General features: G+C 41.3%; 1 protein-coding gene across 1 annotated transcript in view; it reads left to right on the top strand.

Moving 5' to 3' along the window:
* The window catches only part of Khc-73 (Kinesin heavy chain 73), a 785,588-nt gene that overhangs the window by 448,945 nt on the left and 310,283 nt on the right, over positions 1–26,360 (top strand). The window contains exons 14-18 of the mRNA XM_071670193.1: positions 5–151; positions 1,039–1,213; positions 7,418–7,640; positions 16,095–16,331; positions 16,456–16,584. Of these exons, the coding sequence (XP_071526294.1) occupies positions 5–151; positions 1,039–1,213; positions 7,418–7,640; positions 16,095–16,331; positions 16,456–16,584 (911 nt within the window). The remainder of the gene's footprint in view (positions 1–4; positions 152–1,038; positions 1,214–7,417; positions 7,641–16,094; positions 16,332–16,455; positions 16,585–26,360) is intronic.

Genomic DNA, 26,360 nt, shown 5'->3' with positions numbered 1-26,360 from the left:
TCAGGTGGAAATAATTCAGAACCCCAGACACCAGCTCAGCCCATAGACTACAACTTTGCTCGGGAAGAACTTATGTTAAAGGAGCTCAGTAATGACCCAATCCAGACAGCCATACAAAACCTTGAACGACAGCATGAGGAAGATAAACAAAGTATGTTTGTAAATGTCACTGATTATATTTTAATTGTTGATAACCAAAATTTGCACATTTGTTAGTAATTCTTTAGTAGCGAGTTTTTATTATTTCCATATTTTGTATCAAGACCAACTAAAGTGTATCTCCTAATGTTTCTTATCCAGGAGAATTTATAGGAGTATAGTCATCTTGTCTATAAAGGGGTAAATGACATTAAGGAATTAATGATTTTTGAAATTATTGCTTTCTTATTTTTTTGGCATTTATTTATACCATATTATAAGATGGAGTAGATTGACCAGGAAATGAGGATGCAATTATTATTTGTATATTTGGAACATTGCACAAGATAGGTACCAAGAAATTTCGTGCTGTATCAAAATTTTTCTGTTTTGTGACATCCATTTCCATGTAAGTAAAGGGTTAGGGACCATAAGCCAAAAAAAAAAAGAAAAAAAAAGATTTGATACTTAGAATGTTATGTTATAATGGAAATAATGTACCAATTGAAGTTTTAAGCAATGAAAATAATATACAATGCATACAGAAAATATTAAGAGTGGTCTCTGCCAATTTGTGATATGTGCATTTCTTTGGGATGTTCATCAATTTGGAAGTTTTGTATTGGATTGCTCATTTATGCTTTTATGGTTGTCAAGAGTACAGCTCCTGCACTCCTAGATGTTGACCTCAGAGAAAGACCATCTTTGAAGTGAAACGATCCTCAACAGGTTGAAAACGTGTGATTAATTTTTTCTAATAAATAGAATAATGTTGTTTTGAAGTTTAACTAATTTTATCTAATTTAATGATGATAATTATGAAAATACTTACGGATATTGGTTAGTCACACTTTTCAAGTGTAGCATCTACTGTCACATTTATTTTCACTATTATTTCAGTGGCACTGGAGAAACAGCGTCAAGAGTATGAGAAGCAGTTCCAGCAGTTACGAAATATTTTATCTCCCACAACCCCCTATGCACCATATATGCCATTTGACCCATTGAGAGGCACAAAAATGACTCCATCAACTCCAACATCCCAGCTTCGAATAGAAAAATGGGCTCAGGAAAGGTACCTATGATGCAGAGGCTTTTGATTTGTTTAGTGTACATGTAGTAATTTTGTTTTGTTATTTTTATGATGGTACAACATTTCATATGTATTGTATGTGTACATTGAAATGTATAGGTATGTATATGTGTGTGTGTGGGCATTTATGCATATACATGTGTATGTGAGTGGGTTGGGCCATTCTTTCGTCTGTTTCCTTGCGCTACCTTGCTAATGCGGGAGACAGCGACTAAGTATAATAGAAAAAAATTCATTTGTTCATGGCAAAAACTTATTTTTTTTATTTGGGAAGGAAGAGTGAATGCACCTAATACAGTTGAGTGAAATTTGATAACTTGGCTTGTTATTCAAGATGTCCATGTTATTATTGGTGCAGAGAAATAAAGATGTGATACTTTTCCTTAGCCACTTATACACTGTAGTCTTTGTGGTAGTTGACTAAACTTGACTGAAATTTTAAAACCAGTAACTGCATGAATTGGCTTTTCCCCACAGCAGCCATATCTTTTTTTTTCCTTTTATGTGGCAGCTTTCTCCTGATATGAGAATACTCTTGAGACATTCTTTTGTGATGCCTTTTAGGATTAGCTTAAAGAAACATGAAGTTGAACAAATAGCAGATGTACACTTGCTGCTTACATCTCAGTGATTTATGCTTACTTTACAAAGACTTAGGTACTGTAGTACATTATGATTTTTAGTATAAGTGTCTGTGCTGCCTTACACTGCACAATATAAAGAAAAATACTTTGAAGAGATAGCATAGTAACAAGAAACAAGAGGTAAAAGTTTATCAGCAGGCGGAAATAAATGCCAACCACACCTCCTATACTTAAGTTTCATAGTACTTTTACCATGGGTTAAGTAAGTCATGTACACTATGTCCTCATTGTATGCAGTATAGATGTTTGTTTTATATTATGCTGCATAATATTGCCAATTTTTCAAATTTTGTTGATTTGTTCTCCTATTTTTGACCCAGAAACCTTATCCCACAAAAGCCAAAATAGGTGACTTTAAATTAGACAAATTTGGTTTTTACGAAAGGAGTCGCTGTGTATCCTTTCATTTGTTTTGGTTAAAGTACATCAGCAGACAGAAATAAATGCCAACCACACTTCTTACACTTCAAATTCATAATACTTTTACCATAAGTTAAGTAAGTCCTGTACACTGTTCTCATTGTATACAGTACAGATGTTTGCTTTATATTATGTAGCATAGTATGTAGAAATTATAATAACTAGAAGTAGTAGGTAGAAATATTTAGGCAGAAGCATCATGTAGAAAGGTTAGGTAGAGGTAGTTGGTTGGAACGTTAGGCAGGAGCATTAAGTAGAAGTAGGAAAAAGCTTCAAAAAACACTGCGATAGAGTTGCCCTCTGCCAGTGGCCTGTTAAGGGTGAAGCACTAAAGGCTAAGAAATAGCACTAGAGTTCAGCGGTTATGGAGCCTCTTTTACCTTGGCATCCCTCTTGAGGGAGTTCCCAAAGAGAACAGGTATCAAAGATACAGATAGATAGATGGAATAACTAGATTGGAATTTACCAGGGTAGTCTTATGGTCCAATATTTGTCACATTCCCTGTCAAAATTAAGTCTTGTTTTTCCAGTTTGTCTTGATATCATCCCAATCAGAATCTTTCATGTTTTGATTATCAGGAGTGAAAGTCAATTCAGAAACTTTATATGAGAATGATCACAATGGTTCTCTTGGTATCATGCACATTAGACGTTCTTCCAAAATAATTGAGTTGTGTTGGTATTTGTAACATAACATTTTAAATTCCCAACTATTTCCATTTTGATTTTTTCCCAATTTGTCCCAGAATACCCAAAATAGGTGAGTATAACGGACAGATTTGGTTCTTACGTGACAAGTCATTGTGTATCCTCTTGAATTTGTTTTGGTTCACCACTTTAGATTTCTTTTTCTTTCCCTCTCCACTTAACCTACATCATGAGTAAAAAGAGGAAAAGCCAGTTCAGGCAAATAAATTCTTCATACTTTTTCATTGCTTCTTATCTTAACATGATAGCATCAAGAAAGGATTGCTGATTCTTAGAGAAACTCCTTGCTTTGCTCCTCCTTTCTTCCTCCTTAAGAAGTAATAAAACTGAATAGTAGTATTTCTAGCCTACCTTTTATTGTCTTCTTCATCACTCAGGAGATATAGTGTTTATGGTTATGTGACTTTCTTTCAGTACTGACGTATGTGTTGTATAAGATTTAAAGAGTTATGATAACAGTGTATTATCATTATATTTCATACATTCTCAGGACCCCTTTCACATGATAGTCCAAGGGCTTTATCCCCAGGAGATAGATTAGCTGAAGAGGAAACTAGATATGAGGGAGGGAATCCAAAAAAGGGGAGCTTAAAGATGAGACCCCTAATGCCACACCCTGTCAAAAGGCAACTACAAAGGATTCCCCAAAATCTTTCAGGGATGTTGATCAGGCATTAGTAAGATAGGAAAGAGTATCACTTGCAGATCTCACCTCATGGAAGTCATACTGGCGATCAGAAAGAAGACTGAGATTCAAGATCTCTGAGGGTACAGGAGTTGAGGAGATATTTCAAAGATATATGTTAAAGCAACAGGATGATAGTTGGAGGGGTTACAACGGTTACCCTTAGGTATGGAACATACCAATGCATGCTTCCAAGAAGAAGGAAAAGTTCTAGTTTTTAAACAAAAATGGAACAGATGAGGAAGCACAAGTGCAAGTTCAGAGACACGCTCATTTAGTAGATGGTGATGGATGCCATCAAGTCCATAAGCTTTGCTTGTGACCAAAGAGAGAAACATTTCACGGACAGTTTGAAAAGAGATTACAGGGAGGGGTGTAGGATTAGTAAGAGGAACCTCAGGTGAAGGACTGTAAGAGCCATCAAAGGTAGAGTTAGAGGAGAAAGGAGAACGAAGAGAGTTGCTTTGTTTATGTGGTTATGACTCTTCTGGGGATAGGGAAGAAAGAATCCTGCCCATGTATTCTCTGTCTGCTATAGAAGATGAAGAAGAGGTGTAGGAGTGGGAGCGAGAAATCCATCCCTCCTGCATTACTTTTCAAAAGAAGGAACAGAGCAAGGAACCATGTGAGGATTTTTCCCTCAAAGGCTTAATCATGATTTTGATGCTACTGCACTTGAGTGGGAAATGACAAACATGTATGAAAAAAAATATATATGTATGTATTTTTTGTTTTCTTTCTTACTTGATCACCATACATACATTAGTGAGGTCATACTAGGAACAGAAGAAGAAAAGCCCTATTCCCTTACATCCATGCTTTAGTTGCATGTGCAGTCACCTCTTGTGTGGCTGTATCATTTTGAATGTGTCCTTGTCAAAGAACTTATTCTGAAGGAGTCTACATTTTTCTGTTCCTGGAAATAGTTCACCTTGGGCTGCAGGAACCTCTTTCTGAGAAAGGGGTTCTGGGGTAATGATAGATAAAGATAGGTAAGTTTACATTTTTTATTTTGCTTTGTCGATTGACTTGACCCTCAACCCTACTGTACCTAATAACCTTGCTCTTATTCACATTTACTCTTAACTTTCTTCTTTCACACACTTTACCAAACTCAGTCACCAGCTTCTGCAGTTTCTCACGTGAATCAGCCACCAGCGCTGTATCATCAGCGAACAACAACTGACTCACTTCCCAAGCTCTCTCATCCACAACAGACTTCATACTTTCCCCTCTTTCCAAAACTTCTGCATTCACCTCCCTGACAACCCCATCCATAAACAAATTAAACAACCATGGAGACATCACACACCCCTGCCGCAAACCTACATTCACTGAGAACCAATCACTTTCCTCTCTTCCTACACGTACACATGCCTTACATCCTCGATAAAAACTTTTCACTGCTTCTAACAACTTGCCTCCCACACCATATATTCTTAATACCTTCCACAGAGCATCTCTATCAACTCTATCATATGCCTTCTCCAGATCCATAAATGCTACATACAAATCCATTTGCTTTTCTAAGTATTTCTCACATACATTCTTCAAAGCAAACACCTGATCCACACATCCTCTACCACTTCTGAAACCACACTGCTCTTTCCCAATCTGATGCTCTGTACATGCCTTCACCCTCTCAATCAATATTATATTATATTTATATTATACTTTGTTGCTGTCTCCCGCGTTCGCGAGGTAGCGCAAGGAAACAGACGAAAGAAATGGCCCAACATATACACATGTATATACATACGTCCACACACGCAAATATACATACCTACACAGCTTTCCATGGTTTACCCCAGACGCTTCACATGCCTTGATTCAATCCACTGACAGCACGTCAACCCCGGTATACCACATCGCTCCAATTCACTCTATTCCTTGCCCTCCTTTCACCCTCCTGCATGTTCAGGCCCCGATCACACAAAATCTTTTTCACTCCATCTTTCCACCTCCAATTTGGTCTCCCTCTTCTCCTCGTTCCCTCCACCTCCGACACATATATCCTCTTGGTCAATCTTTCCTCACTCATTCTCTCCATGTGCCCAAACCACTTCAAAACACCCTCTTCTGCTCTCTCAACCATGCTCTTTTTATTTCCACACATCTCTCTTACCCTTACGTTACTCACTCGATCAAACCACCTCACACCACACATTGTCCTCAAACATCTCATTTCCAGCACATCCATCCTCCTGCGCACAACTCTATCCATAGCCCACGCCTCGCAACCATACAACATTGTTGGAACCACTATTCCTTCAAACATACCCATTTTTGCTTTCCGAGATAATGTTCTCGACTTCCACACATTCTTCAAGGCCCCCAGAATTTTCGCCCCCTCCCCCACCCTATGATCCACTTCCACTTCCATGGTTCCATCCGCTGCCAGATCCACTCCCAGATATCTAAAACACTTAACTTCCTCCAGTTTTTCTCCATTCAAACTCACCTCCCAATTGACTTGACCCTCAACCCTACTGTACCTAATAACCTTGCTCTTATTCACATTTACTCTTAACTTTCTTCTTCCACACACTTTACCAAACTCAGTCACCAGCTTCTGCAGTTTCTCACATGAATCAGCCACCAGCGCTGTATCATCAGCGAACAACAACTGACTCACTTCCCAAGCTCTCTCATCCCCAACAGACTTCATACTTGCCCCTCTTTCCAAAACTCTTGCATTTACCTCTCTAACAACCCCATCCATAAACAAATTAAACAACCATGGAGACATCACACACCCCTGCCGCAAACCTACATTCACTGAGAACCAATCACTTTCCTCTCTTCCTACACGTACACATGCTTTACATCCTCGATAAAAACTTTTCACTGCTTCTAACAACTTTCCTCCCACACCATATATTCTTAATACCTTCCACAGAGCATCTCTATCAACTCTATCATATGCCTTCTCCAGATCCATAAATGCTACATACAAATCCATTTGCTTTTCTAAGTATTTCTCACATACATTCTTCAAAGCAAACACCTGATCCACACATCCTCTACCACTTCTGAAACCACACTGCTCTTCCCCAATCTGATGCTCTGTACATGCCTTCACCCTCTCAATCAATACCCTCCCATATAATTTACCAGGAATACTCAACAAACTTATACCTCTGTAATTTGAGCACTCACTCTTATCGATACTCTTTGCCTTTGTACAATGGCACTATGCAAGCATTCTGCCAATCCTCAGGCACCTCACCATGAGTCATACATACATTAAATAACCTTACCAACCAGTCAACAATACAGTCACCCCCTTTTTTAATAGATTCCACTGCAATACCATCCAAACCTGCTGCCTTGCCGGCTTTCATCTTCCACAAAGCTTTTACTACCTCTTCTCTGTTTACCAAATCATTTTCTCTAACCCTCTCACTTTGCACACCACCTCGACCGAAACACCCTATATCTGCCACTCTATCATCAAACACATTCAGCAAACCTTCAAAATACTCACTCCATCTCCTTCTCACATCACCACTACTTGTTATCACCTCCCCATTAGCGCCCTTCACTGAAGTTCCCATTTGCTCCCTTGTCTTACGCACTTTATTTACCTCCTTCCAAAACATCTTTTTATTCTCCCTAAAATTAAATGATACTCTCTCACCCCAACTCTCATTTGCCCTCTTTTTCACCTCTTACATTTTTATTTGTATATATACACATTTTAAACAAAGTTGTCTCATACCCTACCAGAGAGGATATGTTTCGGCGAAGTTTAGCTCATCTCAGACAAGATATTATGAAGGCCAACACTCTTGTGCGTGAAGCAAACATTTTTGCCGATGAAATGGGCAAACACACAACGTTTGGGGTTACACTGCAGATTCCTCCTCAGAATCTATCTCCCAACCGGAAAAGATCTGCATTTGTCAGTGAGCCAGCAATTCTAGTCAAGAGGAAAGGAAAACCAAATCAGGTATCATATCTTATGGTTCAGTTTTCATGATTTCATGATATGGCAGTTATTGTTTAAAAATGTTTTTCTGGAATAACAACAAAGGTAGATCTTGGCATATCTCATGTATTTGCTGAAACTTTATGCTTGATAATTATGATGGATGTTGGAAGGTGGATGCTCTCATCCTCAATCTTCACAGGACTCTCTTTTCTTAGACAAATGTAACAGTGATTGCCAAAATTATAAAGAGAAAAGAAGAATCAACCACTGTTTTAGTCTTTGAAAGTTCACCCAATCATTTAATGCTGTATGTATGACACTCTTAACCATGTTGATTAGCTTTATCTTTTGAATTGGTTTTATGATTGAACCCTGTTCTTTTGTTGATGAATACTTTATAGCTTATCATGTATATTATTATTATTTTCTTTCTTTTCTTTCATACTATTTGCCATTTCCTGCATTAGCAAGGTAGCATTAAGAACAGAGGACTGGGCCATAGAGGGAATATCCTCACCTGGCCCCCTTCTCTGTTCCTTCCCTTTTAGTCGCCTTCTACAACATGCAGGGAATACATGGGAAGTATTCTTTCTCCCCTATCCCCAGGGATAATTATTATTATTATCATTATCTTGGAAAGCCAAAATGGGTATGTTTGAAAGAATAGTGGTTCCAACAATGTTATATGGTTGCGAGGCGTGGGCTATAGATATAGTGCGGAGGAGGGTGGATGTGTTGGAAACGAGATGTTTGAGGACAATATGTGGTGTGAGGTGGTTTGAACGAGTAAGTAATGAAAGGGTAAGAGAGAGGTGTGGTAATAAAAAGTGTGGTTGAGAGAGCAGAAGAGGGTGTTTTGAAATGGTTTGGTCATATGGAGAGAATGAGTGAGGAAAGATTGACAAAGAGGATATGTGTGTCACAGGTGGAGGGAACGAGAAGTGGGAGACCAAATTGGAGGTGGAGAGATGGAGTGAAAAAGATTTTGAGCGATCGGGGACTGAGCATGCAGGAGGGTGAAAGGCGTGCAAGGAATAGAGTGAATTGGAACTATGTGGTATACCAGGGTCGACGTGCTGTCAATGGATTGAACCAGGGCATGTGAAGCGTCTGAGGTAAACCATGGAAAGTTTTGTGGGGCCTGGATGTGGAAAGGGAGCTGTGGTTTCGGTGCATTATACATGACAGCTAGAGACTGAGTGTGAACGAATGTGGCCTTTATCTTTTCCTGGCGCTACCCCACGCGCATGCGGGGGGAGGGGGTTTGTCATTTCATGTGTGGCGGTGTGGTGACGGGAATGAGTGAAGGCAGCAAGTATGAATTATGTATATGTGTGTATACGTATATGTCTGTGTATGTATCTTTTTTTTTTTTTTTTTTTTTTCCAAAGGAAGGAACAGAGAAGGGGGCTGGATGAGGATGTTTCCTCAGAGGCCCAGTCCTCTGTCCTTAACGCTACCATGCTGATGCGGGAAATGGCGAATAGTATGAAAGAAAAAGAAAAATGTATATATATATGTATATGTTGAAATGTATAGGTATGTATATGTGCGTGTGTGGACGTGTATGTATGTACATGTGTATGAGGTTGGGTTGGGCCATTCTTTCGTCAGTTTCCTTGCGCTACCTCGCTAACGCGGGAGACAACGATAAAGTATAATAATATATAAATATTATTATTATTAGCGTGGGCTATGGATAGAGTTGTGCACAGGAGGGTGGATGTGCTGGAAATGAGATGTTGGAGGACAATATGTGGTGTGAGGTGGTTTGATCAAGTAAGTAATGTAAGGGTAAGAGAGATGTGTGGAAATAAAAAGAGCGTGGTTGAGAGAGCAGAAGAGGGTGTTTTGAAATGGTTTGGGCACATGGAGAGAATGAGTGAGGAAAGATTGACCAAGAGGATATATGTGTCGGAGGTGGAGGGAACGAGGAGAAGTGGGAGACCAAATTTTAGGTAGAAAGATGGAGTGAAAAAGATTTTGAGTGATCGGGGCCTGAACATGCAGAAGGGTGAAAGGCAGGCAAGGAATAGAGTGAATTGGATCGATGTGGTATACGGTGGTCGACTTGCTGTCAATGGATTGAATCAGGGTATGTGAAGCGTCTGGGGTAAACCATGGAAAGTTGTGTGGGGCCTGGATGTGGAGGTGGAGCTGTATTTTCGGGCATTATTACGTGGTAGCTAGGGACTGAGTGTGAACGAATGGGGCCTTTGTTGTCTTTTCCTAGCGCTACCTTGCACACATGAGGGGGGAGGGGGATGTTATTCCATGTGTGGTGAGGTGGCGATGGGAATAAATAAAGGCAGACAGTATGAATTATGTACATGTGTACATATGTATATGTCTATGTGTGTATATATATGTGTACATTGAGATGTATAGGTATGTATATTTGCGTGTGTGGACGTGTATGTATATACATGTGTATGTGAGTGGGTTGGGCCATTTCTTTCGTCTGTTTCCTTGCGCTACCTTGCAAACGCGGGAGACAGCGACAAAGCAAAATAAATAAATAAATAAATAAATAATTATTATTATTATTATGTGCTACCTCACTAATGCGGGAGACAGCAACAAAGTATAATAAATTATAGATTTATTTATTTATTTATTTTTATAGATCATTTTTTTTTTTTTTTTTTTTTTTTTCGCTGTCTCCCATGTTTGCGAGGTAGCGCAAGGAAACAGATGAAAGAAATGGCCCAACCCACCCCCATACACATGTATATACATACGTCCACACACGCAAATATACATACCTACACAGCTTTCCATGGTTTACCCCAGACGCTTCACATGCCTTGATTCAATCCACTGACAGCACGTCAACCCCGGTATACCACATCGCTCCAATTCACTCTATTCCTTGCCCTCCTTTCACCCTCCTGCATGTTCAGGCCCCGATCACACAAAATCTTTTTCACTCCATCTTTCCACCTCCAATTTGGTCTCCCTCTTCTCCTCGTTCCCTCCACCTCCGACACATATATCCTCTTGGTCAATCTTTCCTCACTCATTCTCTCCATGTGACCAAACCATTTCAAAACACCCTCTTCTGCTCTCTCAACCACGCTCTTTTTATTTCCACACATCTCTCTTACCCTTACGTTACTCACTCGATCAAACCACCTCACACCACACATTGTCCTCAAACATCTCATTTCCAGCACATCCATCCTCCTGCGCACAACTCTATCCATAGCCCACGCCTCGCAACCATACAACATTGTTGGAACCACTATTCCTTCAAACATACCCATTTTTGCTTTCCAAGACAATGTTCTCGACTTCCACACATTCTTCAAGGCTCCCAGAATTTTCGCCCCCTCCCCACCCTATGATCCACTTCCGCTTCCATGTTTCCATCCGCTGCCAGATCCACTCCCAGATATCTAAAACACTTCACTTCCTCCAGTTTTTCTCCATTCAAACTCACCTCCCAATTGACTTGACCCTCAACCCTACTGTACCTAATAACCTTGCTCTTATTCACATTTACTCTTAACTTTCTTCTTTCACATACTTTACCAAACTCAGTCACCAGCTTCTGCAGTTTCTCACATGAATCATCCACCAGCACTGTATCATCAGCGAACAACAACTGACTCACTTCCCAAGCTCTCTCATCCCCAACAGACTTCATACTTGCCCCTCTTTCCAAAACTCTTGCATTCACCTCCCTAACAACCCCATCCATAAACAAATTAAACAACCATGGAGACATCACACACCCCTGCCGCAAATAAATATTATTATTATTATCATGATTTGGTTAAGAGAGAAGAGGTAGTGAAAGCTTTGCAGAAGATGAAATCCTCCAGGGTGGTGGGTTTGGATGTATTACAGTTGAATTTATTAAGAAAGGGGGTGACTGTGTTGTTGATTGGTTGGTAAGGATATTCAATGTATGTATGGATCATGGTGAAGTGCCTTAGGCTTGGCAGAATGTGTACATAGTGCTATTGTACAGAGGCAAAGGGGATAAAGATGAGTTTTCAAACTACGGAGGGCATAAGTTTGTTGATTATTCCTGGGAAATTATATGGGAGGGTATTGATTGAGAAGGTGAAGGCATGTACAGAGCATCAGAATGGGGAAGAGCAGTGTTGTTTCAGAAGTTGTAGAGGATGTGTGGATCAGGTGTTTGCTTTGAAGAATGTATGTGAGAAATACTTAGAAAAACAGATGGATCTGGAGAAGGCATATGATAAGGTTGATAGAGATGCTTTGTGGAAGGTATTAAGAGTATGTGGTGTGGGAGGTAAGTTGCTAGAAGCAGTGAAAAGTTTTTATGAAGTATGTAAGGCATGTGTACAAGTAGGAAGAGAGGAAAGTGATTGGTTCCCAGTGAATGTGGGTTTCCAGCATGGGTGCGTGATGTCTCCATGGTTGTGTAATTCGTTTATGGATGGGGTTGTTTGAGAGGTAAATGCTAGAGTTTTGGAGAGAGAGGTGAGCATTCAGTCTGTTAGGGGTGAGAGGGCTTGGGAAGTGAGTCAGTTGGTGTTCGCCAGTTGTACAGCTCTGTTGGCTGATTCGAGGGAGAAACTGCAAAAGTTGGTGACTGAGCTTGGAAAAGTGTGAGAGTAAATGCGAATAAGAGCAAGGTTATGAGGTTCAGTAGGGTTAAGTGGCAGGTTAATTGGGATGTAAGTTTGAATGGAGAAAAATTGGAGGAATTGAAGTGTTTAAGATATCTGGGAGTTGACTTAACAGTGAATGGAACCATGGGAGCAGAAGTGAGTCACAGTGTGGGGGAGGGGGCGAAGGTTTTGGGAGCGATGAAGAATGTGCAGGAGAGAACATTATCTTAGAATGCAAAAGTGGGTCTGTTTGAAGGAATAGTAGTTCCAGCAATATGATATGGTTGCAAGGCATAGGCCATAGATAAGGTTGTGAGGAGGAGGGTGAATGTGTTGCAAATGAAATGTTTGAGGACAATATGTGGTGTGAGGTGGTCTGATCTAGTAAGTAATGAAAGGGTAAGAGAGATGTGTGGAAATAAAAAGTGTGGTTGAGAGAGCAGAAGAGGGTGTGTTGAAATGGTTTGGACATGTGGAGAGAATGAGTGAGGAAAGATTGACAAAGAGGATATATTTGTCAGAGGTGGAAGGAACAAGAAGAAGTGGGAGACCAGATTGAAGGGAGAAGGATGGAGTGAAAAAAGATTCTGAGCGATCGGGGCCTGAACATACAGGAGGGTGAGAGGTGTGTAAGGAATAGTGTGAATTGGAACAGTGTGGTACACCAGGGTCGATGTGCTGTCAGTGGACTGAGCCAGGGCATGGGAAACGTCTGGGGTAATCCATGGAAAGGTCTGTAGGGCCTGGATATTTATAGGAAGTTGTGGTTTCGGTGCATTACGCATGACAGTTAGAGGCTTAGTGTGATTGAATGTGGCCTTTTTTTGTTTGTTTTCATGGCACTACCTTGTTGACCCAGGTGGTGGCAATACTGTTTCCTTTGGGGCAGGGTGGCACTGGGAATGGATGAAGGCAAGTAAGTATGAATATGTATGTGTGTATATTAGTATATGTCTGTGTATGTGTATATATATATGTATATATGTTGATATTACATGCATAGTGCCATTGTACAAAGGCAAAGGGGATAAAGGTGAGTGTTCAAATTACAGAGGTATAAGTTTGTTGAGTATTCCTGGGAAATTATATGGAAGGGTATTGATTGAGAGGGTAAAGGCATGTGCATAGCATCAGATTGGGGAAGAGCAATGTCGTTTCAGAAGTGGTAGAGGATGTGTGGAGAAGGATGTTTGTGAGAAGTACTTAGAAAAACAGATGAAATTGAATGTGGCATTTATGGATCTGGAGAAGTCATATGATAGGGTTGATAGAGATGCTTTGTGGAAGGTATTAAGAGTATATGGTGTGGGAGGTAAGTTGCTAGAAGCAGTGAAAAGTTTTTATCGAGAATGTAAGGCATGTGTACAAGTAGGAAGAGAGGAAAGTGATTGGTTCCCAGTGAATGTCGGTTTGTGGCAGGGGTGCGTGATGTCTCCATGGTTGTTTAATTTGTTTGTGGATAGGGTGGTTAGGGAGGTGAATGCAAGAGTTTTAGAGAGAGGGGCAAGTATGCATTCTGTTGTGGATGAGAGGGCTTAGGAAGTGGGTCAGTTTTTGTTTGCTGATGATACAGTGCTGGTGGCTGATTCAGATGAGAAACTATGGAAGTTGGTGACTGAGTTTGGTAAAGTGTGTGAAAGAAGAAAGCTGAGAGTAAATGTGAATGTGAGTAAAGTTATTAAATTCAGTAGGGTTGAGGAACAAGTTAATTGGGAGGTAAGTTTGAATGGAGAAATACTGGAGGAAATGAAGTGTTTTAGATATCTGGTAACATATGGAACCATGGAAGCAGAAGTGAGTCACAGGGTAGGGGGAGGGGGCTAAGGTTCTGGGAGCAGTGAAGAATGTGTGGAAGGCGAGAATGTTATCACAGAGCAAAAATGGGTATGTTTGAAGGAATAGTGGTTCCAACATTGTTATATGGTTGCGAGGCATGGGCTATAGATAGGGTTGTGAGGAGGAGGGTGGATGTGTTGGAAATGAGATGTTTGAGGACAATATGTGGTGTGAGGTGGTTTGATTGAGTGAGTAATGAAAGGGTAAGAGAGATGTGTGGCAATAAAAAGAATTTGGTAGAGAGAGCAGAAGAGTGTGTGTTGAAATGGTTTGGTCACATGGAGAGAATGAATGAGGAAAGATTGACAAAGAGGATATATGTGTCAGAGGTGGAGGGAACAAGGAGAAGTGGGAGACCAAATTGGAGGTGGAAAGATGGAGTGAAAAAGATTTTGAGTGATCGGGGCCTGAACATGCAGGAGGGTGAAAGGCGTGCAAGGAATAGAGTGAATTGGAACGATGTGGTATACCGGGGTCGACGTGCTGTCAGTGGATTGAACCAGGGCATCTGAAGCATCTGGGGTAAACCATGGTTAGTTTTGTGGGGCCTGGATGTGGAAAGGAAGCTGTGGAGCTGTGGTTTTGGTGCTTTACACATGACAGCTAGAGACTAAGTGTGAATGAATGTGGCCTTTGTTTTTTTTTTTTAGCGCTACGTCACGTACGTGTGGGGGAGGGGGTTGTCATTTCATGTGTGGCAGGGTGGCGACAGGAATGAATAAGGGCAGACTATGAATTATGTATATGTGTATATATGTATATGTCTGTGTATATATATATATGTATACGTTGAGATGTATAGGTATGTTTATGTGCGTGTGTGGACGTTTATGTATATACATGTGGGTGGGTTGGGCCATTCTTTCGTCAGTTTCCTTGCGCTACCTCACTATCACGGGAGACAGCGACAAAGTTTAATAAATAGATAAATAAACATATATGTGTGTGTATATGAGTCAATGGGTCATTCTTCTTATGTTTCCTGGTGCTACCTTGCTGATGTGGGAAATGGTAACCAAGTATAACGATAATATTAATTATAATAAAAAGATTATACTCTTCCACTAAAAGTTGATTGTACTGGTATACTTCAGAACTGGGGCAGGAAGAAGTAAGCACTGCACAGAAATAGTAATACTAGTCTAAACTCAATTTGCATTCCTGTTGGTTATCCTCTTCATTATGTGATATTTAGTTTTTGGATTGGTTATTTATTTATATATTTTGCTTTGTCACTGTTTCCCGCATTAGCAAGGTAGCGCAAGGAAACAGATGAAAGAATGGCCCAACCCACCCACATACACATATATATACATACACGTCCACACACGCAAATATACATACCTATACATCTCAATGTATACATATATATACACACACAGACATATACATATATACAAATGTACATAATTCATACTGTCTGCCTTTATTCATTCCCATCACCACCCCGCCACACATGAAATAAAAACCCCCTTCCCCCTCATGTGTGCGAGGTAGCGCTAGGAAAAGATAACAAAGGCTACATTTGTTCACACTCAGTGTCTAGCTGTCATGTAATAATGCACATAAACCACATTGGATTGGTATGCAACTTTATCATGGCCATTTCTTGATGCTGCCCTCCAGTTTCTCTAGAACACCAATATGCTTTTCGAGTTTTGCAACTCAACCATATCTTATAAGATGTCTTTGTGTCCCTAAACTAATTGCTCATTTCATTTCCAATGAAAATTACTGAAACTTTTCATGAGTGCATAATCTTAAGGCACTAATAGATGATAATCCAGACCATAGCTTTGTGTAGTTACTTGTGGTCAGAGAGCAGAGCAACTGCTATATGTCGTTGAGGTTTTGTGGGATGATTTTTTTTTCTTAAAGGTTAAGATGCAAAATTTCCTATTCTTCATTCACCTTAATTTCATACTTACTTTCATATGGATTTGAATTATTTATATAAAACTGTTATAGATTATAGGTAAAAAGGAGAACAAGAAAAAATGTAAAATTGTACCTGTGGTGTTGTAGATTCACGCTACTTCTTTTACAGGTTTGGTCGATGGAGAAGTTGGAGCACAAGTTGATTGTCATGCGAGAAATGTATGATGAACAACAAAATAACCCTCTCATAACTCCACCTGAGGCTGACCCATTTTATGAGAGCCAGGAAAATCATAATCTTATTGGGGTGGCGAACATCTTCCTTGACTGTTTGTTTCATGATGTACGGCTAAATTATCATGTACCAATTATTTCCCAACAAGGGGAAGTAGCAGGGAGACTGCAGGTAATATTATCTTTGGCATATTTATGAAGATTTTTAAGTTACCTTGTCATATCAAAACTCTCATTAGGCATTCTGTTATTAAAGAAATGTTATTGAACATACTTCTTTGTTTACTGTTTTCCAGGTTGAAATTAGTCGTATCGCAGGTCAGTTTCCACAAGAGAGATTTGCAGATACACTTTCTGAGTCTTCAGGTGATTCTTCTCAGAGCAGAGAGGAAGATGATGTTCAAAATAGTGCTGTTTCTGTTAGAGTGAGTACATTTTCCATTGATTCTGTGTTAGTATACTTTGTTACTGTCTCCCGCGTTGGCAAGGTAGTGCAAGGAAGCAGACTAAAGAATGGCCCAGCCCACCCACATACACATGTATATACATAAACGCCCACACATGCACATTTACATACCTATACATTTCAGTTTATACATACATATACATACACAGACTTATGCATATATACACATGTACATATTCATACTTGGCCTTCATCCATTCCCGTTACCACCCCGCCACACATGAAATGGCATCCCCCTCCCCTTGTGCACGTGTGAATTAGTGCTAGGAAAAGACATCAAAGGCCACATTCGTTCACACTCAGTCTCTAGCTGTCATGTGTGATGCACCAAAACCACAGCTCCCTTTCCACATCCTGGCCCCACAAAACTTTCCATGGTTTACCCCAGATGCTTTAAATGCCCTGGTTCAATCCATTGACAGCACGTTGACCCCAGTATACCACATCGTTCCAATTCATTCTATTCCTTGTACGCCTTTCACCTTCCTGTAGGTTCAGGCCACGATCGCTCAAAATCTTTTTCACTCCATCCTTCCACCTCCAATTTGGTCTCCCACTTCTCCTTGTTCCCTCCACCTCTGACACATATATCCTCTTTGTCAATCTTTCCACATTCATTCTCTTCATGTGACCAAACCATTTCAGTACACCCTCCTCTGCTCTCTCAACCACACTCTATTTATTACCACACATCTCTCTCACCCTTTCATTACTTCCTCGATCAAACCACCTCACACCACACATTGTCCTCAAACATCTCATTTCCAACACATCCACCCTCCTCCACACAACCCTATCTATAGCCCATGCCTCACAATCATATAACATTGTTTGAACCACTATTCCTTCAAACATACCCATTTTTTCTCTCCAAGATTACGTTCTCGCCTTCCACACATTCTTCACTGCTCCCAGAACCTTGGCCCCCTCCCCCACCCTGTGACTCTCTTCTGCTTCCATGGATCCATCCGCTGCCAAATCCACTCCCAGATATCCAAAACACTTCACCTCCTCCAGTTTTTCTCCATTCAGACTCACCTCCCAATTTACTTGTCCCTCAACCCTACTGAATCTAATAACCTTGCTCTTATTCACATTTACTCTCAGCTTTCTTCTTTCATACACTCTACGAAATTCAGTCACTAGCTTCTGCAGTTTCTCACCCGAATCAGCCACTAGTGCTGTATCATCAGCTAACAACAACTGACTCACTTCCCAAGCCCTCTCATCCAGAAGAGTCTGCATACCTGCCCCTCTCTCCAAAACTCTTGCATTCACCCCCTAACAACCCCATTTTTTATTGTGTTATTTCATTGATCTGAATGCTTCATATGCATTCATATTCATTTATTGGTATTTCTTTCAGGCTTGAATGTAACATTATCTCTTAATGTTAGCGTTGTCATTAGTGAATGGTGGCATCATACACAGTGATATGAATGATTTATTTATTTATATATTTGCTTTGTCGCTGTCTCCCGCGTTTGCGAGGTAGCGCAAGGAAACAGATGAAAGAAATGGCCCAACCCACCCCCATACACATGTATATACATACACGTCCACCCTCGCAAATATACCACATCGATCCAATTCACTCTATTCCTTGCACGCCTTTCACCCTCCTGCACGTTCAGGCCCTGATCACTCAAAATCTTTTTCACTCCATCTTTCCATCTCCAATTTGGTCTCCAACTTCTTGTTCCCTCCACCTCTGACACATATATCCTCTTGGTCAATCTTTCCTCAGTCATTCTCTCCATGTGCCCAAACCATTTCAAAACAGCCTCTTCTGCTCTCTCAACCATGCTCTTTTTATTTCCACACATCTCTCTTACCCAATTATTACTTACTCGATCAAACCACCTCACACCACATATTGTCCTCAAACATCTCATTTCCAGCACATCCACCCTCCTGCACACAACTCTATCCATAGCCCACGCCTTGCAACCATACAACATTGTTGGAACCACTATTCCTTCAAACATAGCCATTTTTGCTTTCCGATATAATGTTCTCGACTTCCACACATTCTTCAAGGCTCCCAGGATTCTCGCCCCCTCCCCCACCCTATGATTCACTTCCGCTTCCATGGTTCCAACCGCTGCCAGATCCACTTCCAGATATCTAAAACACTTTACTCCTCCAGTTTTTCTCCATTCAGACTTACCTCCCAATTGACTTGACCCTCAACCCTACTGTACCTAATAACCTTGCTCTTATTCACATTTACTCTTAACTTTCTTCTTTCACACAGTTTACCAAACTCAGTCACCAGCTTCTGCAGTTTCTCACATGAATCAGCCACCAGCGCTGTATCATCAGCGAACAACTGACCCACTTCCCAAGCTCTCTCATCCCCAACAGACTTCATACCTATTTGATACCTAGAAATATATTATTTAGCTCAACCTGATAATTCATGTTACAAATTTGTTCTGTGCTGTCTCATCCTAGCATATATCTTCTTGATGTCCTCCAATTTCATACTGTAGCCTCCTCTGGAACTTAAACATTTATTTGATTTCTATATACTTTTGAATCTCTCTCTCTCTCTCTCTCTCTCTCTCTCTCTCTCTCTCTCTCTCTCTCTCTCTCTCTCTCTCTCTCTCTCTCTCTCTTTCTCTCCAGATCCATAAATGCTACATACAAATCCATTTGCTTTTCTAAATATTTCTAACATACATTCTTCAAAGAGGGTGAAGGCATGTACAGAGCATCAGATTGGGGAAGAGCAGTGTGGTTTCAGAAGTGGTAGAGGATGTGTGGATCAGGTGTTTGCTTTGAAGAATGTATGTGAGAAATACTTAGAAAAGCAAATGGATTTGTATGTAGCATTTATGGATCTGGAGAAGGCATATGATAGAGTTGATAGAGATGCTCTGTGGAAAGTATTAAGAATATATGGTGTGGGAGGCAAGTTGTTAGAAGCAGTGAAAAGTTTTTATCGAGGATGTAAGGCATGTGTACGTGTAGGAAGAGAGGAAAGTGATTGGTTCTCAGTGAATGTAGGTTTGCGGCAGGGGTGTGTGATGTCTCCATGGTTGTTTAATTTGTTTATGGATGGGGTTGTTAGGGAGGTGAATGCAAGAGTTTTGGAAAGAGGGGCAAGTATGAAGTCTGTTGTGGATGAGAGAGCTTGGGAAGTGAGTCAGTTGTTGTTCGCTGATGATACAGCGCTGGTGGCTGATTCATGTGAGAAACTGCAGAAGCTGGTGACTGAGTTTGGTAAAGTGTGTGAAAGAAGAAAGTTAAGAGTAAATGTGAATAAGAGCAAGGTTATTAGGTACAGTAGGGTTGAGGGTCAAGTCAATTGGGAGGTAAGTTTGAATGGAGAAAAACTGGAGGAAGTAAAGTGTTTTAGATATCTGGGAGTGGATCTGTCAGCGGATGGAACCATGGAAGCGGAAGTGGATCATAGGGTGGGGGAGGGGGCGAAAATTCTGGGAGCCTTGAAGAATGTGTGGAAGTCGAGAACATTATCTCGGAAAGCAAAAATGGGTATGTTTGAAGGAATAGTGGTTCCAACGATGTTGTATGGTTGCGAGGCGTGGGCTATGGATAGAGTTGTGCGCAGGAGGATGGATGTGCTGGAAATGAGATGTTTGAGGACAATGTGTGGTGTGAGGTGGTTTGATCGAGTAAGTAATGTATGGGTAAGAGAGATGTGTGGAAATAAAAAGAGCATGGTTGAGAGAGCAGAAGAGGGTGTTTTGAAATGGTTTGGGCACATGGAGAGAATGAGTGAGGAAAGATTGACCAAGAGGATATATGTGTCAGAGGTGGAGGGAACGAGGAGAAGTGGGAGACCAAATTGGAGGTGGAAAGATGGAGTGAAAAAGATTTTGTGTGATCGGGGCCGGAACATGCAGGAGGGTGAAAGGAGGGCAAGGAATAGAGTGAATTGGATCGATGTGGTATACCGGGGTTGACGTGCTGTCAGTGGATTGAATCAGGGCATGTGAAGCGTCTGGGGTAAACCATGGGAAGCTGTGTAGGTATGTATATTTGCGTGTGTGGACGTATGTATATACATGTGTATGGGGGTGGGTTGGGCCATTTCTTTCGTCTGTTTCCTTGTGCTACCTCGCAAACGCGGGAGACAGCGACAAAGCAAAAAAAAAAAAAAAAGAACTTCAAAGCAAACACCTGATCCACACATCCTCTACCACTTTGAAACCACACTGCTCTTCCCCAGTCTGATGCCCTGTACATGCCTTCACCCTCTCAATCAATACCCTCCCATATGATTTCCCAGGAATACTCAACAAACTTATACCTCTGTAATTTGAGCGCTCACCTTTGTCCCCACTGCCTTCGTACAATGGCACTATGCAAGCATTCCGCCAATCCTCAGGCACCTCACCATGAATCATACATACATTAAATAACCTTACCAACCAGCTAGTGGCTGATTCATGTGAGAAACTGCAGAAGCTGGTGACTGAGTTTGGTAAAATGTGTGAAAGAAGAAAGTTAAGAGTAAATGTGAATAAGAGCAAAGTTATTAGGTACAGTAGGGTTGAGGGTCAAGTCAATTGGGAGGTAAGTTTGAATGGAGAAAAACTGGAGGAAGTAAAGTGTTTTAGATATCTGGGAGTGGATCTGTCAGCGGATGGAACCATGGAAGCGGAAGTGGATCATAGGGTGGGGGAGGGGGCGAAAATTCTGGGAGCCTTGAAGAATGTGTGGAAGTCGAGAACATTATCTCGGAAAGCAAAAATGGGTATGTTTGAAGGAATAGTGGTTCCAACGATGTTGTATGGTTGCGAGGCGTGGGCTATGGATAGAGTTGTGCGCAGGAGGATGGATGTGCTGGAAATGAGATGTTTGAGGACAATGTGTGGTGTGAGGTGGTTTGATCGAGTAAGTAATGTATGGGTAAGAGAGATGTGTGGAAATAAAAAGAGCATGGTTGAGAGAGCAGAAGAGGGTGTTTTGAAATGGTTTGGGCACATGGAGAGAATGAGTGAGGAAAGATTGACCAAGAGGATATATGTGTCAGAGGTGGAGGGAACGAGGAGAAGTGGGAGACCAAATTGGAGGTGGAAAGATGGAGTGAAAAAGATTTTGTGTGATCGGGGCCGGAACATGCAGGAGGGTGAAAGGAGGGCAAGGAATAGAGTGAATTGGATCGATGTGGTATACCGGGGTTGACGTGCTGTCAGTGGATTGAATCAGGGCATGTGAAGCGTCTGGGGTAAACCATGGGAAGCTGTGTAGGTATGTATATTTGCGTGTGTGGACGTATGTATATACATGTGTATGGGGGTGGGTTGGGCCATTTCTTTCGTCTGTTTCCTTGTGCTACCTCGCAAACGCGGGAGACAGCGACAAAGCAAAAAAAAAAAAAAAAAGAACTTCAAAGCAAACACCTGATCCACACATCCTCTACCACTTTGAAACCACACTGCTCTTCCCCAGTCTGATGCCCTGTACATGCCTTCACCCTCTCAATCAATACCCTCCCATATGATTTCCCAGGAATACTCAACAAACTTATACCTCTGTAATTTGAGCGCTCACCTTTGTCCCCACTGCCTTCGTACAATGGCACTATGCAAGCATTCCGCCAATCCTCAGGCACCTCACCATGAATCATACATACATTAAATAACCTTACCAACCAGCTAGTGGCTGATTCATGTGAGAAACTGCAGAAGCTGGTGACTGAGTTTGGTAAAATGTGTGAAAGAAGAAAGTTAAGAGTAAATGTGAATAAGAGCAAAGTTATTAGGTACAGTAGGGTTGAGGGTCAAGTCAATTGGGAGGTAAGTTTGAATGGAGAAAAACTGGAGGAAGTAAAGTGTTTTAGATATCTGGGAGTGGATCTGGCAGTGGATGGAACCATGGAAGTTGAAGTGAATCATAGGGTGGGGGAGGGGGCGAAAATCCTGGGAGCCTTGAAGAATGTGTGGAAGTCGAGAACATTATCTCGGAAAGCAAAAATGGGTATGTTTGAAGGAATAGTGGTTCCAACAATGTTGTATGGTTGCGAGGCGTGGGCTATGGATGGAGTTGTGCACAGGAGGGTGGATGTGCTGGAAATGAGATGTTTGAGGACAATATGTGGTGTGAGGTGGTTTGATCGAGTAAGTAATGTAAGGGTAAGAGAGATGTGTGGAAATAAAAAGAGCGTGGTTGAGAGAGCAGAAGAGGGTGTTTTGAAATGGTTTGGGCACATGGAGAGAATGAGTGAGGAAAGATTGACCAAGAGGATATATGTGTCGGAGGTGGAGGGAATGAGGAGAAGTGGGAGACCAAATTGGAGGTGGAAAGATGGAGTGAAAAAGATTTTGAGTGATTGGGGCCTGAACATGCAGGGTGAAAGGCGTGCAAGGAATAGAGAGGATTGGATCGATGTGGTATACCGGGGTTGACGTGCTGTCAGTGGATTGAATCAGGGCATGTGAAGCATCTGGGGTAAACCATGGAAAGTTGTGTGGGGCCTGGATGTGGAAAGAGAGCTGTGGTTTCGGGCATTACTGCATGACAGCTAGAGACTGAGTGTGAACAAATGGGGCCTTTGTTGTCTTTTCCTAGCGCTACCTCGCACACATGAGGGGGGAGGGGGATGGTATTCCATGTGTGGCGAGGTGGCGATGGGAATGAATAAAGGCAGACAGTGTGAATTGTGTGCATGGGTATATATGTATGTGTCTGTGTGTGTATATATATGTGTACATTGAGATGTATAGGTATGTATATTTGCGTGTGTGGACGTGTATGTATATTTGCGTGTGTGGACGTGTATGTATATACATGTGTATGGGGGTGGGTTGGGCCATTTCTTTCATCTGTTTCCTTGCACTACCTCGCAAACACAGGAGACAGCGACAGAGCAAAATAAAAAAATAAAAACCAACCAGTCAACAATACAGTCACCCCCTTTTTTAATAAATTCCATTGCAATACCATCCAAACCCGCTGCCTTGCCGGCTTTCATCTTCCTCAAAGCTTTTACTACCTCTTCTCTGTTTACCAAATCATTTTCCCTAACCCTCTCACTTTGCACACCACCTCGACCAAAACACCCTATATCTGCCACTCTATCATCAAACACATTCAACATACCTTCAAAATACTCCATCTCTTTCTCACATCACCACTACTTGTTATCACCTCCCCATTAGCCCCCTTCACTAAAGTTCCCATTTGTTCCCTTGTCTTACGCACTTTATGTACCTCCTTCCAAAACATCTTTTTATTCTCCCTAAAATTTAATGATACTCTCTCACCCCAACTCTCATTTGCCCTCTTTTTCACCTCTTGCACCTCTCTCTTGACCTCCTGCCTCTTTCTTTTGCAAAAACCGTCCAAATTATGTATATTGTATATTTTATTATGAAAGCCGGCAAGGCAGCAGGTTTGGATGGTATTGCAGTGGAATTTATTAAAAAAGGGGGGTGACTGTATTGTTGACAGGTTGGTAAGGTTATTTAATGTATGTATGATTTCTGGTGAGGTGCCTGAGGATTGGCGGAATGCTTGCATAGTGCCATTGTACAAAGGCAAAGGGGATAAGAGTGAGTGCTCAAATTACAGAGGTATAAGTTTGTTGAGTATTCCTGGTAAATTATATGGGAGGGTATTGATTGAGAGGGTGAAGGCATGTACAGAGCATCAGATTAGCGAAGAGCAGTGTGGTTTCAGAAGTGGTAGAGGATGTGTGGATCAGGTGTTTGCTTTGAAGAATATATTTATTTATTTTATTTATTTATTTTGCTTTGTCGCTGTCTCCCGCGTTAGCGAGGTAGCGCAAGGAAACAGATGAAAGAATGGCCCAACCCGCCCACGTACACATGAATACACATACACGTCCACACACGCAAATATACATACCTATACATCTCAATGTACACATATATATACACACACAGACTTATACATATATACACATGTACATAATTCATACTGTCTGCCTTTATTTGTTCCCATCGCCACCTCGCCACACATGGAATAACAACCCCCTCCCCCCTCATGTGTGCGAGGTAGCGCTAGGAAAAGACACCAAAGGCCCCATTCATTCACACTCAGTCTCTAGCTGTCATGTAATAATGCACTGAAACCACAGCTCCCTTTCCACATCCAGGCCCCACACAACTTTCCATGTTTTACCCCAGACGCTTCACATGCCCTGGTTCAATCCATTGACATCACGTCGACCCCGGTATACCACATCGTTCCAGTTCACTCTATTCCTTGCACGCCTTTCACCCTCCTGCACGTTCAGGCCCCGATCACTCAAAATCTTTTTCACTCCATCTTTCCACCTCCAATTAGGTCTCCCACTTCTCGTTCCCTCCACCTCTGACACATATATCCTCTTGGTCAATCTTTCCTCAGTCATTCTCTCCATGTGCCCAAACCATTTCAAAACAGCCTCTTCTGCTCTCTCAACCACGCTCTTTTTATTTCCACACATCTTTCTTACCCTTACATTACTTACTCGATCAAACCACCTCACACCGCATATTGTCCTCAAACATCTCATTTCCAGCACATCCACCCTCCTGCACACAACTCTGTCCATAGCCCACGTCTTCTCAACCAAACAACATTGTTGGAACCACTATTCCTTCAAACATAGCCATTTTTGCTTTCCGAGATAATGTTCTCGACTTCCACACATTCTTCAAGGCTCCCAGGATTCTCGCCCCCTCCCCCACCCTATGATTCACTTCCGCTTCCATGGTTCCATCCACTGCCAGATCCACTTCCAGATATCTAAAACACTTTACTCCTCCAGTTTTTCTCCATTCAGACTTACCTCCCAATTGACTTGACCCTCAACCCTACTGTACCTAATAACCTTGCTCTTATTCACATTTACTCTTAACTTTCTTCTTTCACACACTTTACCAAACTCAGTCACCAGCTTCTGCAGTTTCTCACATGAATCAGTCACCAGCGCTGTATCATCAGCGAACAACTGACTCACAACCCAAGCTCTCTCATCTCCAACAGACTTCATACCTATTTGATACTTAGAAATATATTATTTAGCTCAACTTGATAATTCATGTTACAAATTTGTTCTGTGCTGTCTCATCCCTGCATATTTCTTCTTGATGTCCTCCAATTTCATACTGAAGCCTCCTCTGGAACTTAAACATTTATTTGATTTCTATATACTTTTGAATTTCTGCATATGTTATTTAATTTTTGTGATTTATTTTTTGCATCTCTCTCTCTCTCTCTCTCTCTCTCTCTCTCTCTCTCTCTCTCTCTCTCTCTCTCTCTCTCTCTCTCTCTCTCTCTCTCTCTCTCTAACTCTATCATATGCCATCTCCAGATCCATAAATGCTACATACAAATCCATTTGCTTTTCTAAATACTCTAACTCTATCATATGCCATCTCCAGATCCATAAATGCTACATACAAATCCATTTGCTTTTCTAAATATTTCTCACATACATTCTTCAAAGCAAACACCTGATCCACACATCCTCTACCACTTCTGAAACCACACTGCTCTTCCCCAATCTGATGCCCTGTACATGACTTCACCCTCTCAATCAATACCCTCCCATATAATTTCCCAGGAATACTCAACAAACTTATACCTATGTAATTTGAGCACTCACCTTTGTCCCCATTGCCTTCGTACAATGGCACTATGCAAGCATTCCGCCAATCCTCAGGCACCTCACCATGAATCATACATACATTAAATAACCTTACCAACCAGTCAACAATACAGTCACCCCCTTTTTTAATAAATTCCATTGCA

This window comes from Panulirus ornatus, chromosome 14 (genome assembly GCF_036320965.1).
Source record: "Panulirus ornatus isolate Po-2019 chromosome 14, ASM3632096v1, whole genome shotgun sequence".
Lineage (NCBI taxonomy): Eukaryota > Metazoa > Arthropoda > Malacostraca > Decapoda > Palinuridae > Panulirus > Panulirus ornatus.
The sequence above is the reverse complement of the archived record's forward strand: the minus strand, read 5'-3'. Positions and strand labels throughout refer to the sequence as shown.